The 18025-nt window shown below is 42.1% G+C and overlaps 1 protein-coding gene across 2 annotated transcripts in view; it reads right to left on the bottom strand.

Moving 5' to 3' along the window:
• Positions 1 to 1102: 1102 nt before the first annotated feature.
• crtc3 (CREB regulated transcription coactivator 3) overlaps positions 1103 to 18025 on the bottom strand; it is a 28953-nt gene continuing 12030 nt past the window's right edge. The window contains exons 5-15 of one of the 2 annotated variants that reach the window (XM_078793225.1): positions 14152 to 14214; positions 11914 to 12017; positions 10117 to 10167; positions 9954 to 10039; positions 9835 to 9884; positions 8174 to 8394; positions 4290 to 4525; positions 3899 to 4072; positions 2715 to 2798; positions 1380 to 1575; positions 1103 to 1308 (exon numbers count right to left, since the gene is read on the bottom strand). In XM_078793225.1, coding sequence (XP_078649351.1) covers positions 1103 to 1308; positions 1380 to 1575; positions 2715 to 2798; positions 3899 to 4072; positions 4290 to 4525; positions 8174 to 8394; positions 9835 to 9884; positions 9954 to 10039; positions 10117 to 10167; positions 11914 to 12017; positions 14152 to 14214 — 1471 coding nt within the window. The remainder of the gene's footprint in view (positions 1309 to 1379; positions 1576 to 2714; positions 2799 to 3898; positions 4073 to 4289; positions 4526 to 8173; positions 8395 to 9834; positions 9885 to 9953; positions 10040 to 10116; positions 10168 to 11913; positions 12018 to 14151; positions 14215 to 18025) is intronic. The other variant, XM_078793227.1, reaches the window with a different exon arrangement.

The raw sequence follows: 18025 nt of genomic DNA on the forward strand, positions 1-18025 counted from the left end.
GCTCTTCAACAGGTGGGGAAGGGGCCGCATAGGGGACGGGGTGGTTGCATAGCTAAATGAGCGAAGCGGTGCAATGCTCCATCACTCTTGGATTAATTAATTAATCCTCATTCCCAGACAACAAGGGGGGGGGGGGGGGCACTCAATGCCAATTTGAATAGTCTTCATTCTTTGGGTTTGTCATGTAAAAAAAAAACAAACAAAAACAACAAAAAAAAAAACATTATTCTGGTGTAACTAAATAGTGCAAAATATATGAAGTGCAATGTTACATGTTGTCCCATGTCCACATGGGGGTATTGGGGTGGGGGGTGGGGGGGTCTGCAAAGGTGGCTGACCCACAGTGGTATATATATGTACAGCCCCATGCCCTTTTAGCACACACACATGGAGGTACGGTGCAAGCGCTGTACGAAACTTCAAATACAACATACATTTTGACGTAATAATAATAATAATAATAATAAAAAAAATGGATGCATACATCGTCCCTGTTAAAGGGAATATATCTAATCTTTACGCAAAGCACGCCTCGCATGAATTTTAGCCTTTCAGTAACACACACGTTTTAAAACAGTTTGCCCTTTTTGTTGTCTAATAATAATAATCATTCTCGTCATACTAAAAATTGGACTTATATTAATATATATTTATATATTTATAAATATCTGTGGCCTCAAAAAAAAAAAAAAAAAACATTTGCTAAGACTTGATTGTTTTCCTACGTGACATGACGCGACGCGTTTATGGGAGCTGTGAGAAAAAAAGTCAACCCTGTGTTGGCATCTCCGCCGGTTGCTGCGGTACGTAACCATGGCGACGATGTTGCTATGGTGACGAAAGAAGGTGAACGTGTGTGGGGACGCGCCGGATTAGATTCAAGCGGGGACAAAGCAGGCCGACAGACGACGGGTTGTACCATCACGAATGTATGGTAAATGTGGGGGGGGGTGTAAACTACGTTATGGAAAGTGTAGATTATGGCGGCCATCTTGTTCACATTTTCCGATGCTTGGTGGCAGCCTGCTCCATGCATGCATATTCACATTCATGCATATGTGTGTGTGTGTGGGGGGGGGGGTGAGTGTGGGGGGGGGGTCACTCAGAGTCTGTCGCTGCGGAACGTATCCTCCACAGACGGGTCCGGCAGCACCATATCGGGGTCGCTGAGCATGCTCAGACCGTCCAGGCTGAGGGGCTCAATGTGAAGCTCGTCTTCCAGCGGGAAGCCCCCTTCCGAGTCGAAACACTCGGGGACGGTGGAAAGCACGCTGCCGATGTCTTTCGACAGAGCGGGATGGGAGTCATCTGCAGGTGACGACACAGGAAGTCATTTTTCTGGCCGCCGCCACGCCCGCCTCGGCATGGTGGGCACTCACCAGTGAGAATGATGTTGGGCAGTCCCCCGCTGCAGTTGGAGTACAACATGTTCATGGGGTCCTGCGGGTTACCGTGGTTACCACCGAGCCCTGCAAGGCCTGCCTGGGACGAGTACACGGCGGGCGAGGAAGGGTCGAAGCAGGATGTACCTGCTGTGGAACCCATCGCGGTTTCCAGTAAACTGAACTGGTCCAACTGGCCGGCAGACGGTTGGTTGGGTGCAGAGATGGCAGAAAGCAGGAAAGATGGAAGTGTTGACGGTGAGAAACGTTTTTGGCGGGATCACTTCCGGAATCTTTGTTACACCCGAACACACAAACGTAATACACGCGGCCAAATGTGGCCCGCAGGACACCAGTTTGAGGCCCCCGCCTCGATATGAAAGTTTAATGTTTGATATGGATGCTGTATGGTATCATGTACCCGGAAAAAATTATTACGTTTGATTCATGTTCATGTTAAAGGTTAAATAACTGTTAATAGTTATCCTCCCTATCCGTGTGGAAGTGGTAAGTTTTTGGCTTTTTAAGTTTAAAGGAAATAACTCGGAGGCTACCGTTTAGGTTCGCTAGCTCTCTAGTTTGCGAGTTAGCATGTGTCTCAAGACCCCGCAGTTGCGCAATATGTTGTAAATAAAAAGAGTATAAATGTGACTATAGTCGTGTTTTGTCATGTCTACAGGGCTCTAATAATGCTTTGTTCATTTTAATATGAAAAAAATCATTTGTCTACCCACCAACTATATGTGGTTTATTAAGTTTTTATTATTATTATATTTATTTATTACTGATTGATTTTCTTTATTCTTGATTTGTTTATTTATTTTTCATCTTATTTTGTGCAGAAAAATAAAAATTAAGATATTTGAGAACAGTGGAATGTTTTATCAGAGCTTTTATTGTGGAAAATCGGAACCAAATCACTGAAAAAGTTTGTATATTTTTATGTTTTTAATAAATGCATTTTTTTTTTGGTTTTTTTTTTGGAAAACCTGATGCGGCCCAGCCTTGCCCAGACCCTAGCTCCAGTGGCCCCCCAGGTAAATTGAGTTTGAGACCCCTGCTTTAATGTATTCAAATGATACTCTTTGAATAATATTTTTTCCAAAAAATAAAAAAATGAATTATCTTGTTAAAATCCTCAAAATGACATCTACACCTACGGGTACCTTCTCCGGGTACTCCGGTTTTCCTCCCACATTCCAAAAACATGCTAGGTTAATTAGCGACTCCAAATTGTCCATAGGTATGAATGTGAGTGTGAATGGTTGTTTGTCTATATGTGCCCTGTGATTGGCTGGCACATGCGTGTGTGTATGTGTGTGTGTGTCAGACCTGGTATGATAGAGTTTTGCTTGGGCGACTGGACAACTGTTGCTCCATGAAAGAGTCGCCGAAGAGCGCTGCCATGTTGTTGTGCTGCCAAGAGAAAACAAGCCAGACTGCTGTTAAAATACATTAAGAAAAAAGACAGCATATTTTCTATAATGGCGGCACGGCGGGCGAGTGGTTAGCGCTGAGGCCTCACAGCTTGGAGACCAGGGTTCAATTCCACCCTCGGCCATCTCTGTGTGGAGTTTGCATGTTCTCCCCGTGCATGTGTGGGTTTTCTCCGGGTACTCCGGTTTCCTCCCACATTCCAAAAACATGCTAGGTTAATTAGCGACTCCAAATTGTCCATAGGTATGAATGTGAGTGTGAATGGTTGTTTGTCTATATGTGCCCTGTGATTGGCTGGCCGCCAGTCCAGGGTGTACCCCGCCTCTCGCCCGAAGACAGCTGGGATAGGCTCCAGCACCCCAGCGACCCTTGTGAGGATAAGCGGTAGAAAATGAATGAATGGAATCATGGGTTGTGGTTAGCGCGCAGGCTTGGAGACCCAAGTTCAATTCCACCCTCGGCCACCTCGGTGTTGAGTTTGCATGTTCTCCCCGTGCATGCGTGGGTTTTCTCCGGGTACTCCGGTTTCCTCCCACATTCCAAAAACATGCTAGGTTAATTAGCGACTCCAAATTGTCCATAGGTATGAATGTGAGTGTGAATGGTTGTTTGTCTATATGTGCCCTGTGATTGGCCACTGTACCCCGCCTCTCGCCTGAAGACAGCTGGGATAGGCTCCAGCACCCCCCGTGACCCTCGTGAGGAAAAGCGGTAGAAAATGAATGAATGAATGACTTCACAAACAGTATTTTTGGCTGCCACAGGAAGTACGCTGTCAATGCAAACATGTGCATTTGTTATATCAAATATATGTTACCATATTTTCTATAATTATGTCTACTATATTGGGTAATGAGAGTGTAAAATTGGGGTATTATTTCATATCTCGAGGGCACTAATAAGATTAAGCGTATTTATAAAGTCGTAAACATGGTGTTACATTTGGTGTTAATGTCGGGGACAGGTTCCTTTGTAATGTGCATGTTATGTACTTAGATGTACTAGTACTGCACAGAACACCACCATTCTGGGTAAAATAAGTAACTAAACGGGATGAAGGAAGTATTCCTGGTACTTACCTGACTTGGATTAAAGTCCAGCGGGACGCTCTGCAGAGGGGAGACGGGTTGCTGTTGATGCCGGTGTGGCTGCTGCAACTGTCGGGTCTGGTCCACCGCGTTTGGGGATTGCTGGTAGAGCGGGTAGGGAGGGGGCGGCTCCCTTGGCATGTTGCTGGTGTCTAAAGCAACTCCCTCCGTGGGGGGGGGGGGGGGGGAGAATGCCACCAGTGTCAGTATTACTTCACAAGTTAAGCAGTCACCAAATTCCACTAGCAAGTATGTTGTCTTTGAGTTATTAAATAGCTTTTTTTGTTATTGTATTTTCAACTTTAACTCTTTTGAAAACATTAAAAAATACATTATATATAAGTAAGAGTATTTTTTTTTTAATTAACACGCTGTGTAATACCTGTGTAATGGGGGACAACGATGGGGACATAGTAGGAGACAACTGCTTCGGCAGACCCCTCCGTTGCTCGGCGCCAGGGGAGAGTGTGAGGGGGCTGATGGGGGCGGGTCTTCGTCGAGGGGAGTTACCAGAAAGACGCAGCGAGGAGTTGATGGAGGGATTGCTGAGAGAAGCCTGAAGCTGGCAGTTGTTGAGGGATGCTTGGATTGCAGGATTGCTCAGAGAAGAGGAGAGGCCTGGGGGAGGCAAACAAATATGAAAACTTAATAATAATAATAATATCGCCAAAGTGGGCCACATTTAAGATGGAAATAGCGACATAAACATATTCACTCATCTATTGACATTTTTTGGGGTTGGAGGACTGGCCATTCAACTTGTCAATCTTTCTTAATGTTTTCCGGGATGCGTTTCCTGCCCGTTGTGTGTTCTCATACAAACATCTTAGCGACCCTAGCAAGCCACTAAGAAAAAAAAAAATTATATTTTACAAAATTCTAGTCCACAGACACGTTCAATGAGCGGTCTGGCAAAGGCTTATCATCAAAATAAATTATATGTACTTTTTAAAACTTTTATTGGCTAAATAGGTGACTATAGGGGTGCTATTTGATGTCTATAGGGCTCTAATAATAATCATAATAATGATAATAATTCACAAGGTTGTAAACGGGGCGGCACGGCGGTCGAGTGGTTAGCGCGCAGACCTCACAGCTCGGAGACCGGGGTTCAATCCCACCCTCGACTTGCATGTTCTCTCCGTGGGTTTTCTCCGGGTACTCCGGTTTCCTCCCACATTCCAAAAACATGCCAGGTTAATTAGCGACTCCAAATTGTATATATATTATATATATATTAGAAAAAAAGTCGTAGTATTACCTTTACCCAAAGCCAAAGGTGAAATAAGCACCCCCTAACTCCAGGGGGGTCCCAAAACCCCCATTTTCCTCAAACAATGCATAATCCAAATTGTCCATAGGTATGAATGTGAGTGTGAATGGTTGTTTGTCTATATGTGCCCTGTGATTGGCTGGCCACCAGTCCGGGGTGTACCCCGCCTCTCGCCCCAAGACAGCTGGGATAGGCTCCAGCACCCCCCCCGCGACCCTTGTGAGGAAAAGCGGTAGAAAATGAATGAATTAATATTGGTGAATGCGAATGTAAAATTGACTACAGGGGTGTTATTTCATATCTTGAGGGCACTAATAATAATACCTAATAATAATAATAATACCTTAATCTTAAGATTAAGCATTAAAATCAATTCCCATGATGACTGTATGTAAACCTGTGACGCAACCACTTCAATCATATTAAAAACTATTTTTAAGATGAGTGGTTTCGTGATTTAATTTCACAACTCTGGTTATTTCATAACTGGTCACCTCGGTGGAAGGGTGGCAATACAGTACACGTTATTGTACAGTACATGCATCGTTTTTTTCAACGATAGCAACGACAAAATTTGGCTCAACTCAGCCGAAATAAAATGCAGAAATTCCATCTTGATGCATTATGTATTACATTTTGCAGCATGCATTCCTGACAGTCATTAGGGACCTTTATTGTGTGAAATGGGGGGGGGCAGGATGAGAGGGTAGGCCAAGTTCAAAGTGAGGACGTTTTGAGACAGAGAGATCATTCAACCGGTAAGCGTTCCATAACCGGCGTTGGCTGGCAGAGATGACCATCTCAAGATCCAAAAAATGAGAGCAGGGCTTTTTGCTTGGAGGCAATATTGGCTTTGTTTGTTTCACTAATGATTTCACTGAAATGTGTTCAATGTGTTCCATTGTGTGTAGAAATACAAATTAACTTTCTTCTGTCGCTTCTTTGTGTGCCTGGATGTTCTTTAAGAAGGGTTGGAGGGTTGGGGGGGGGGCACAACATTCAGTATTTTGCAAGTCTTTAATGCCAAGTCAAGTAAAAACGTGCAAGTCAAAGTCAAGTCAAACAAAACAAGAAAAGTCTAAAGTAATAAGGTTGAAATTAATTCAACTTCACTGGACATTAATAGTAGTCGGGGGAGCGGGGGGGCATTCAGTATTTTGCAATGCCAAGTCACGCTTCAAGTAAAAACGTGCAAGTCAAAGTCAAGTCAAACAAAACAAGAAAAGTCTAAAGTCATAGGTTTGAAATAAATTAAACTTCACTGGACATTAATAGTAGTCGGGGGGGGGCATTCAGTATTTTGCAATGCCAAGTCACGCTTCAAGTAAAAACTTGCACATCAAAGTCAAGTCAAACAAAACAAGAAAAGTCTAAAGTCATAGGGTTGAAATAAATTAAACTTCACTGGACATTAATAGTAGTCAGGGGGGCATTCAGTATTTTGCAAGTCTTTAACGCCAAGTCAAGTCTCAAGTAAAAACGTACATGTCAAAGTCAAGTCAAACAAAACAAGAAAAGTCTAAAGTCATAGGTTTGAAATTAATTCAACTTCACTGGACATTAATAGTAGTCGGGGGGGGGGATTCAGTATTTTGCAAGTCTTTAATGCCAAGTCAAGTCTCAAGTAAAAACGTGCATGTCAAAGTCAAGTCAAACAAAACAAGAAAAGTCTAAAGTCATAAGGTTGAAATTAATTCAACTTCACTGGACATTAATAGTAGTCGAGGGGGCATTCAGTATTTTGCAAGTCTTTAATGCCAAGTCAAGCCTCAAGTAAAAATGTGCAAGTCAAAGTCAAGTCAAACTAAACAAGAAAAGTCTAAAGTCATAGGGTTGAAATTAATTCAACTTCACTGGACATTAATAGTAGTCGGGGGGGGAGGCATTCAGTATTTTGCAAGTCTTTAATGCCAAGTCAAGTCTCAAGTAAAAACGTGCATGTCAAAGTCAAGTCAAACAAAACAAGAAAAGTCTAAAGTCATAGGTTTGAAATTAATTCAACTTCACTGGACATTAATAGTAGTCGGGGGGGGGGGGATTCAGTATTTTGCAAGTCTTTAATGCCAAGTCAAGTCTCAAGTAAAAACGTGCATGTCAAAGTCAAGTCAAACAAAACAAGAAAAGTCTAAAGTCATAAGGTTGAAATTAATTCAACTTCTCTGGACATTAATAGTAGTCGGAGGGGGGGGATTCAGTATTTTGCAAGTCTTTAATGCCAAGTCAAGTCTCAAGTAAAAACGTGCATGTCAAAGTCAAGTCAAACAAAACAAGAAAAGTCTAAAGTCATAAGGTTGAAATTAATTCAACTTCACTGGACATTAATAGTAGTCAGGGGGGGGCATTCAGGATTTTGCAAGTCTTTAATGCCAAGTCAAGCCACAAGTAAAAACGTGCATGTCAAAGTCAAGTCAAAGAAAACAAGAAAAGTCTAAAGTCATAAGGTTGAAATTAATTAAACTTCACTGGACATTAATAGTAGTCGGGGGGGGGGGGGGGGCATTCAGTATTTTGCAATGCCAAGTCAAGCTTCAAGTAAAAATGTGTAAGTCAAAGTCAAGTCAAACAAAACAAGTGGTAGAAAATGAATGAATGAATAATAAGAAATATACAAACAAGTACCAATATGAGTTTGGAAATAAAACTACTATTATTCCCATCATGGGCTGCATGGTGTTGAGTGGTTAGCGTGCAGACTTCACAGCTAGGAGACCCGGGTTCAATTCCACCTTCGGCCATCTCAATGTGGAGTTTGCATGTTTCTCCGGGTACTCCGGTTTCCTCCCACATTCCAAAAACAAGCTAGGTTAATTAGCGACTCCAAATTGTCCATAGGTATGAATGTGAGTGTGAATGGTTGTTTGTCTATATGTGTCGTGTGATTGGCTGGCCACCAGTCCAGGGTGTACCCCGCCTCTCGCCCGACGACAGCTGTGATTGGCTCCTGAAAATGAATGAATGTAAATGGAACAGCGTAAAAGGGTGCTTCAACTAACCCTGTGAGTTGCTAATGCCGAGGTGCATCATGGCTGCCGGCAGGTTTCCGGTGCTGCTCCCTCCACTGAGATTAGGGTATCCTCCGCTGTCTTCGGGGTCCAGCGGAGTGGAGAGGGGGGAAGGGAAGTGCAGGTTACTGAGATCGGGTAGGGAGCCGCCTGTATTTAATGAGCCTTGGTAGTGGGAAAGACCAGGGTTCTGCTCTGGAGACGGGAAAATACTGGAAGAAATAAAAACCCAATCTGTTAATATTGTTGATAATTAAAAAAAAAAACACAATGTCAACTGGAATTTACAATTACTGTTGGCTGGTGGTGTGTCGGCCATGAACGAACGGATCAAAAGAACTAGTTCTTTTTTTGAACGGAATGAACAAAGTCACCGCCCCTAAAGTACCCGTTCAGTCCGTTCAGTTGCAAATTCTTTTTTTTCACCGTTCCTTTTCCTTATCCTATCGTCGCGCCTCGCTCTGTGGGTGGGTGGGGTGAGCTGACTGAAAGGCCGAGGCTGAGAGATTGACCGACACTGTCGGTGACCGCGTTCATTCCGTCTATGCAGTCTATGCACAGGGGGAGATCACAGGCTAATTGACCGAAATGACCAAAATGAATGGCTCTTTTTACTGAATCAACCGGAATGATCCGGTTCATTGAAATGAACGGTTTTGCCCACCGCTATCGAGCACCCGTGAGTCAGTGAAACCGCAGTCTTTGTCAAGCACTAGTGGTGTGTCGGTCAAGAACGAACGGGTCAAAAGAACTAGTTCTTTTTTGTGAACGGAATGAACAAGGTCAATAAAATACCCGTTCAGGACTATCTGTGTCCTATCGTCGCACCACGCTCTGTGGGTGGGTGGGGTTAGCTGACTGAAAGACCGAGAGATTGACCGACACTGACGGTGACCTCGTTCATTCCGTTCACAAAAAAGAACTACTTCTTCTGATCCGTTCGTTCATGATCGACACACCACTAGTCATCATGTGTTTTGCGCTGTTGAGTCGGAACGAACGTGAACATGAGTTAACGGACTGACTCAACGCGGCTGAGTGGGTCTATGCACGGGGGGGAGATCACAGGCTAACGACCATTTTGACTAAAATGACCAAAATGAACTGATTTTTTTTTTTTTTACTGAATGAATCGGTTCACTGAAATGAACGGTTTTGCCCACCGCTATCGAGCACCCGTGAGTCAGTGAAACCGCAGTCTTTGTCAAGCACTAGTGGTGTGTCGGTCAAGAACGAACGGGTCAAAAGAACTAGTTCTTTTTTGTGAACGGAATGAACGAGGTCACCGGTCCTAAAATACCCGTTCAGGACTATCTGTGTCCTATCGTTGCACCACGCTCTGTGGGTGGGTGGGGTTAGCTGACTGAAAGACCGAGAGATTGTTCATTCTGTTCACAAAAAAGAACTACTTCTTCTGACCCGTTCGTTCATGATCGACACACCACTAGTCATCATGTGTTTTGCGCTGTTGAGTCGGAACGAACGTGAACATGAGTTAACGGACTGACTCGACACGGCTGAGTGGGTCTATGCACGGGGGGGAGATCACAGGCTAACGACCATTTTGACTAAAATGAACTGATTCTTTTTTTTACTGAATGAATCGGTTCATGGTGGACTCAACCCAAAAATGACATGGACATAACGCTTACTTGATACCGGGCACTTCACATGATTTCGGCCTTGATGCAAGAGACTGGGCCTGAAAAAAGAAAACATGCGTTAGAAGAACAGCGCCCCCCCACCAGAGGTCGGACACCACCACTCTCACCTTTTTGGCTTCCCACAGTTGTTTGGGGAGTGGCTTACTGACGCCGATGAGACTCTCCTCATTTGGTAGCGTGGGGAAAGAAAAGACTGCAGAGAGATGCTTTAGTTTAGACCCTTTTACATATATACGCAGTATAAAATTACCAGGAAAATACAATACTCACCATCTGCAGTCCCATCCCCTTGTGCCTCGTTTAAACTTGCCCCATGCCAGCCTCCATGTAAAAAAAAACAAAACAGAAAAACACAATAAAATGAATGAGGAGAGACAACAACAAAGCATAGGGGTGTTACCACATATTAAGTAAGGCCAGCTGTTGGGACGATCCAAAAGAAAAAAAACTTTCCAAAATACAAACTGTGCGTATCTAGGGTAATGTTAGTCATCCCATAATGACCAAAGAACAGATCATTGCTGTGTGGCATGCTAATTTCATATTTAATGCAGAATGGCTACAAGGTAGACAACCTTTATTTCCGGTTTAAAATACTTAGTATTCTGTTTTATCAGTTGAGGTGTTTTTCTAGTTCCTGTGGAATTGAACTCGGGTCTCCTAGCTGTGAGGTCCACGCGCTAACCACTCAACCGCCATGCAGCCCTGTATCATACCAATACCTATGAAATATGTAAACATAAAAGAGTGGAACCTTGGTTAGCATCTTTAATGCATTCCAGAAGTGACTCTAACCAAAACGGATGCTAACCAAATAAATTAAGAAATAATGCATATAGTCGCTAATTAATTAACCTAGCATGTTTTTGGAATGTGGGAGGAAAACCGGAGTACCCGGAGAAAACCCATGCATTCACGGGGAGAACGCGCAAACTCCACACAGAGCTGGCCGAGGGTGGAATTGAACCCTGGTCCCCAAGCTGTGAGGTCTGCGCGCGCTAACCACTCGACCACTGTTTACAACCTGTATCATACCAATACCTATGAAATATGTAAACATAAAAGAGTGGAACCTTGGTTAGCATCTTTGACTCTAACCAAAACGGATGCTAACCAAATAAATTAAGAAATAATGCATATAGTCGCTAATTAATTAACATAGCATGTTTTTGGAATGTGGGAGGAAAACCGGAGTACCCGGAGAAAACCCACGCATGCACGGGGAGAACGCGCAAACTCCACACAGAGCTGGCCGAGGGTGGAATTGAACCCTGGTCTCCAAGCTGTGAGTTCCGCGTGCTAACCACTCGACCACCGTGCCGCCCTGTTCCACTAAATCGTTTGAGGTATTATAATTGGAAATTAATTGCTATTTTGTGTTGTTTATGTTGGTATAGTTGTGTAGATATTTGAGCTGTCACCAAAGCAAAAAGTATTTGTTTCGAAGTGAAAGTTATGCTTAAAAAGTTTTTAGTTGGGAACTGATATTTTCCTGAAACATACCCATGTTCTAACGCTGGTTACTAAAGAACAAAAAAAGGTAGCAAAAAAAATATAACATACAACCATACAACCTTGTGAATTATTATTATTATTAGAGTCCTATAGACATCAAATAGTACCCCTATAGTCACCTATTTAGCCAATAAAAGTTTAAGAGGTGTGCACGCTAACCACTCGACCACCGTGCTCAACATATGCCACAGATAAATAGTCAATAATGAATCCATTCTTCTTTCTGCGTAATTATCAAGATTTTAACCATCAAAAAAAAGAATGAACGCGTAGCCCAAATTAAAGACGGGCATGTCTGAAAACAGCAGACAGTGTTCTCTGTTAATAAATGACCGGAGGAAAGAAACATAAACGTCATAAACTATCATAATTACAATAACACTTAATAACACAGTATAATACAAAGTATAATAAACAGAATTAATGATGTTACAATGAGCTTACAGAAAAAAAATGTATTGCCAATAAAAGACAAGAAAGAACACGAAGAAACAGCAGGGGGGCAACTAGTACTCTAAGTATGTGTGTGTGTGTGTATAAAAGTACACTCACCATTACACTGAGGGGGACCTCGGCCCATCTGTTTGTTCACGCTGAAGGGGTCCTGTGGGTTTGGGTTCATAGCACTCGTATGAAGAGCCGAGTCTGAGTTGGTTCTGTGTAGGAGGAAGCGGACACATAGTCAATGTGCTTTAGCACCTTGGACAGAGGCAGATGACATCCCAGGGCCATAAGTTCAGTGAGTCATTTCGCTTCCTCCGCATTCATCTGCATTGTCATTCTGAGATAAAGCCGGGGAAAAAATACGCAGATGCAAAAATATGGAGGAAAAAAAACGACATTTTCATCATCTGGTTAGCCTGCAAAAACAGTGGATGACAGCAAACAATTCTGTTAAAAACAGTCTATGTGCCTATGACTCATAATACGGGAAACCATTGCTTATTATCCCCAAAATTATGTTTCAATAATTTATAAATAATTATATATACTGTAATTGATTATACAGTATTGTCAGTTAAGCAACACATGTAGATATGCTAAGAAGTTTTATATATATATATACATACATATATATATGAAAAAGTGTATTATTACTATTGGGGTTGGGCGCCATTTTTTATGTACCGTTATACTGGTATAGATTCCTCCAATGATAAAGAAAATTAATTATAGCGATATTAATGATAAACAAGCGTCCGTGTGTGGAATTATTACAATCTGAATGCTGAATTTCCTTTTACAGAGCGTGAGTGGGGAAGCTAGCAGGAGTTAGCTTGTGTGTGCGTGAGTATATTTTCACCGCATTGTGTCTATATATGTATAATAATATGTTATTCTCATAATTATGTCCATATTCCAATAATATTTTGACTTTATTATATATTTTACTATATATTAATTAACAATGTTTTATAATTTTTTTGTTTAGTTTTCTTTTTAGAATCCACCGCGGGCCAATAAAAAAAAAAACACGGCTAAAAATGGCCCCCGGGCTGCACTTTGGACACCTTTGAGCTACAGTATCTCACAAAAGTGAGTCAACGTCATTTTTGTCTTGATTATCGTACAATAACTTTAAAAACATTAATATTTATTGACTATAGGTTCAGAGAGGGGCGGCGCGGCGGTCGAGTGGTTAGCGCGCAGACCTCACAGCTAGGAGACCGGGGTTCAAGACCCTTAAGGTGTCGTAACGTTCCATTGATGAGAGAATGGCTGCCACAGGAAGTACGCTGTCAATGCCAACATGTGAGTTTGTTATATCTAATCTATGTCTAAGACATCATATTTTCTATAATTATGTCTACTATATTGGTTAATGGTGGCACGGCGGTCGAGTGGTTAGCGCGCAGACCTCACAGCTAGGAGACCAGGGTTCAATTCCACCCTCGGTCATCTCTGTGTGGAGTTTGCATGTTCTCCCCGTGCGTGCGTGGGTTTTCTCCGGGTACTCCGGTTTCCTCCCACATTCCAAAAAAACATGCTAGGTTAATTAGCCACTCCAAATAGTCCAAATGAATGAATCAGGTTCAGAGAGCATCTGGGTCTGGACTTGAACCTGTTATATTATCCTGCAAGGCATACTCATTGGGCAAAATACCGCAGATTCGAATTTCTTGTCGAGTTCACAACATTTTTTATTACAAAATGTGACTCTTCGCACGCAATCAACAGGAAATCGTTGTCCCACCGATCACCGTCGCCCATCTATGACATCATAACCGGCTGACTCGGGTAGTTCTTTGCCAAGTAACGCAGTTATGCCGCAAAGATCACGGTTGCAAAAACAAAAAGGTGGTCTCCTTTCCCCTCCTTCTCCTCATTGCCGAGAGTTTGTAACATACGGTAAAAGTGATATTAAATGTTCATTTATTAATTATGATTCAATCCCATTTGAAGAGGCTTTATAACGACAACAGAGGCACCACTGCTAGCAAAACAGCACATAAAAAGATGAGAAGAGAATAAGAGTAATGTGAATTATGAGCTTGGGTGCTAGCTTGCAAGAAGGGCCGGACTCCTAAAGGCGGGTTAGTCAGAAAGATATTGCTGATTAATGTTTTGTTTACTGCATAATCAAGCGGGAAACATTAAAAAAAAAGTTCCATAAAGAGAGAAATATAATGAGAGAAAACTGAAAGCAGGACGTTATGTTGCCAAGCCAGATGGCGGAAACACACTGAACGTAACAGTTGGCCGCCGCATGAGTCAGGAATAAAGCGGTTAAAAGACACCGGGGGGCAAAAAAAAAAAAAAAAGAGAAGAAGGAGAGGGGTCAAGGGTCACCTGTTGAGTTGTGATATTAACCTAAACCCGGGTCGTTTTTCCTCGCTCCACGGGGGCTGATCCCTTCAAAAGAAACAAATGTATTAGGAGTTTAGCGTCATGTCGGGAAAGTGTTTCAAAGTCAGAAGTCTTTAATAACAGTCAATTAATAAACAATAATGATACAATGGGGGGGGAAATCTGTTGAGAAGTCCAGAATTTTTATGCTTTGAACCAGTGGTCTCAAACACGAGGCCCGCGGGCCAAACATGGCCCGCAGGACACTAGTTTGAGGCCCCCGCCTTGATATGAAAGTTTTTTAATGTCAATATTTAGTGTGGAAAAAGTTTGGACACCCTTGCGCTAAAGCAGGGGTCTCAAACACGCGGCCCGCGACACTGGTTTGAGGCCCCCCCGCCTTGATATGAAAGTTTAATGTTAGAATGTGAGTGTGAATGGTTGTTTGTCTATATGTGCCCTGTGATTGGCTGGCCACCAGTCCAGGGTGTACCCCGCCTTTCGCCCGAAGACATTTGGGATAGGCTCCAGCACCCTCGTGAGGAGGCCATAAAACATTCTAAAAATATATCATTTAACATGAAAATTAAAAAAAAAGCAAGTCATTTTACACAAAAAAGTCAGAATTTTACAATAATTATATTAAAAATGAATATTAAAAAACGAAAAAATTAAAGAGACATTTTTAAAGTTGTAATATTGGGGAAAAAAAATAAGAAAACAACAAAGAAAATTGTAATATTATTGTAGCATCGTAGAACTTTTACTCCCCCCAGTTAGGAATCCGTACCCCATCTGGATCTCCGTGTTCTCAGACGGAAGATCCTGTTTCTGATTGCCGTTGCATCAGCTAAGAGAGTGGGTGATCTGGCTGCTCTGTGTGTTAATGTGGATCAGGATAAGGCAGTGTTCCTTCTGCCAAACCCGACATTCCAGCCCAAAGTGTTCCCTAGAAACCATTTTTTTTTTTTTTTTTTGGGGCCAATCCTCTGGTGCTGGAATTGTTTGACACCCTCTTCCACCTTCATTCTGAGGGTGCACATACATACGTACTATATCCCACAAACTGTCCCAGTGGACAGAAGACAACTTGTCTTATGGAGGAGTGAGGTCTCAAACACGCGGCCCGCAGGACACTAGTTTGAGGCCCCCGCCTTGATATGAAAGTTTAATGTTTGATACGGATGCTGTATGGTATCATGTACCCAGAAAAAATTATTACGTTTGATTCATGTTCATGTTAAAGGTTAAATAACTCTTAATAGTTATCCTCCCTATCCGTGTGGAAGTGGTAAGTTTTTGGCTATTTAAGTTCAAAGGAAATAACTTGAAGGCTACCGTTTAGGTCGCTAGCTCTCTAGTTTGCGAGTTAGCATGTGTCTTAAGACCCTGCAGTTGCGCAATATGTTGTAAATAAAAAGAGTATAAATGTGACTATAGTCGTGTTTTGTCATGTCTACAGGGCTCTAATAATGCTTTGTTCATTTTAATCAGAGCACTTCAATAAACACCCAAAAATAATGGCCACACATGCGATATAAACTCCAAGAAGGAAGCAGACATTTTAAAATATCTCTCCTTTGAAGGACATTTCACAGTGTCATCTCCGGGGAGTTTGGTCAGATTCCATGCAAGAGAGGCAAGTACAAGAACACAAGGCTAAAGGCGGGTTCAAAATAAGAGTGTGTGTGTGGGGGGGCTGGGGGGTGGCATGGGATTTCGACCATGGCTTTGACCCTGAAGCATGTGCAATAGAAACAACTCAACACTGACAACAACAAGCTTGATACAACTAATACAAATCATAACACAAGCTTAATGTTAGCATAATATTTGTCTTTATAAATCACCCGGCACCCCCGTGGAAGGTCTGACTTTGTTGCACACACAGCCCAAATTCTCCCTGAGGGAGTACATAGGTGATGCAACGCGTGTCGAGAATTTGTCAGATTAGGATCACTATCCATATTACAAATACACAACATAAGGTGGCCAGAAATATTTCGGTATCGAACAAAGCAAAATTTGTTCTCAATCAGAAATCACTCCACACTCTTTATTGCTCTCTGGTTCTACCATATCTTACTTATTGTGTTTGGAAATATGGGCTAATAACTATAAAAGCAATCTTCACTGGCTAAATGTACTGCAAAAAAAAAAGGCCAGTAAGGATAATTCATAATGCCGCCTACAGAGAACATACTAACTCCTTATTTCTAAAATCACAAACTTAAACTAAACTGATATAGTTCATTTTCAAACAGCTAAAATAATGCAGAAGGCTAAAAATAAGCAATTAGCTAAAAATGTCATCTAATACTTCTCTACAAGAGAGGAAAAATATGATCTCAGGGAAGAAGTACATTTGAAACACTTCTATGTTAGGACTACGTTAGCATTAGCATAGCATTTCAGTATGTGGAATCAAACTATGGAATGGATTGAGTAAGGGAATCAAACAATGCACAATGATGAGCCAATTCAAGTTGATGTTTGCTAAATACAAGGATGAAGAGTCTTGAACCAGTCATGATGTGCTATATATTGACGGCTACTATTATTATGTCATTGTATGGTCATATCACCGCATACTTTGGTACGTGACAAAAAATAAAAATAAATTTAAAAAAAAAAACTAAAATAAAACAAAAAATTAATGAATAAATCACTTAAATTGTATTAGGAAAGCAGGAAGTGAACAAATGTAACAGTTACTGAATGTAAAAGTACCTGATGGAGGGGTAGGATTTAATAAGCTTTGCTTCTTCCTACTCCTTTCGGACATGTGGAACTGTGCACTGATTATGCGATGCGTTCAATTGTAATCTGATGCATGTTCAAATGAAATAAAACCATTACCATCCGAAAAAGCCCCATCGAGCTGCCCTCAAAATATTTAGAGCACAGTGCTCATATGCTGTGCTATGAAGGCTTGGAACATATGGAAGTGGGCCAAAATCCACCAGTGAGTGGGAGGTAGCCATTTTACATACTGTGACAACAATCTGCTGCAGTTTGTGGCAGGAAGCTACGTTTGGGCTGCTTTTGACTAGACAATGATATAATAAATAATCATATAATAAACACAATAAGCTGCTATTTAAACAACATATACCTACGGTATTTATTTGTTGTTTATTGTGAGACTCTCGACAACGCACTGTAGTGTGTGGCTTGAGGGGCTTATGTTTATCCGTCATACTTCACGGTATCATAAAGAAGCATGTCATCCAATTGGATTCAGTTTCATCCCTTCAGGTTTACTCACAATGGCTACATTGTGTCATGTCTTCATTCATGGAAACTCCACACAGAGATGGCCGAGGGTGGGATTGAACTCGGGTCTCCTAGCTGTGAGGTCTGCGTGCTAACCACTCGTCCGCCGTGCAGGCCCCAATTTTCAAGTTATCCAGGTTCATTCATGTTCTGCCGCTTGTCCTCACGAGGGTAGCGGGGGGTGCTGGAGCCTATCCCAGCTGTCTGTTTGGGTGAGCCTGCCAATCACAGGGCACATATAGACAAACAACCATTCACACTCACATTCATACCTATGGACAATTTGGAGTCGCTAATTAACCTAGCATGTTTTTGGAATGTGGGAGGAAACCGGAGTACCCGGAGAAACATGCAAACTCCACATTGAGATGGCCGAAGGTGGAATTGAACACGGGTCTCCTAGCTGTGAAGTCTGCACGCTAACCACTCAACACCGTGCAGCCCATGATGGGAATAATAGTAGTTTTTTTCCCAAACTCATATTGGTACTTGTTTGTATATTTCTTATTATTCATTCATTAATTTTCTACCGCTTATACTCACGAGGGTCGCGGGGGTGCTGGAGCCTATCCCAGCTTCCTTCGGGCGAGAGAGAGGCGGG

This window comes from Doryrhamphus excisus, linkage group LG1 (genome assembly GCF_037039965.1).
Source record: "Doryrhamphus excisus strain RoL-2023G ecotype Guam linkage group LG1, RoL_Dexc_Guam_v1.1, whole genome shotgun sequence".
NCBI lineage: Eukaryota > Metazoa > Chordata > Actinopteri > Syngnathiformes > Syngnathidae > Doryrhamphus > Doryrhamphus excisus.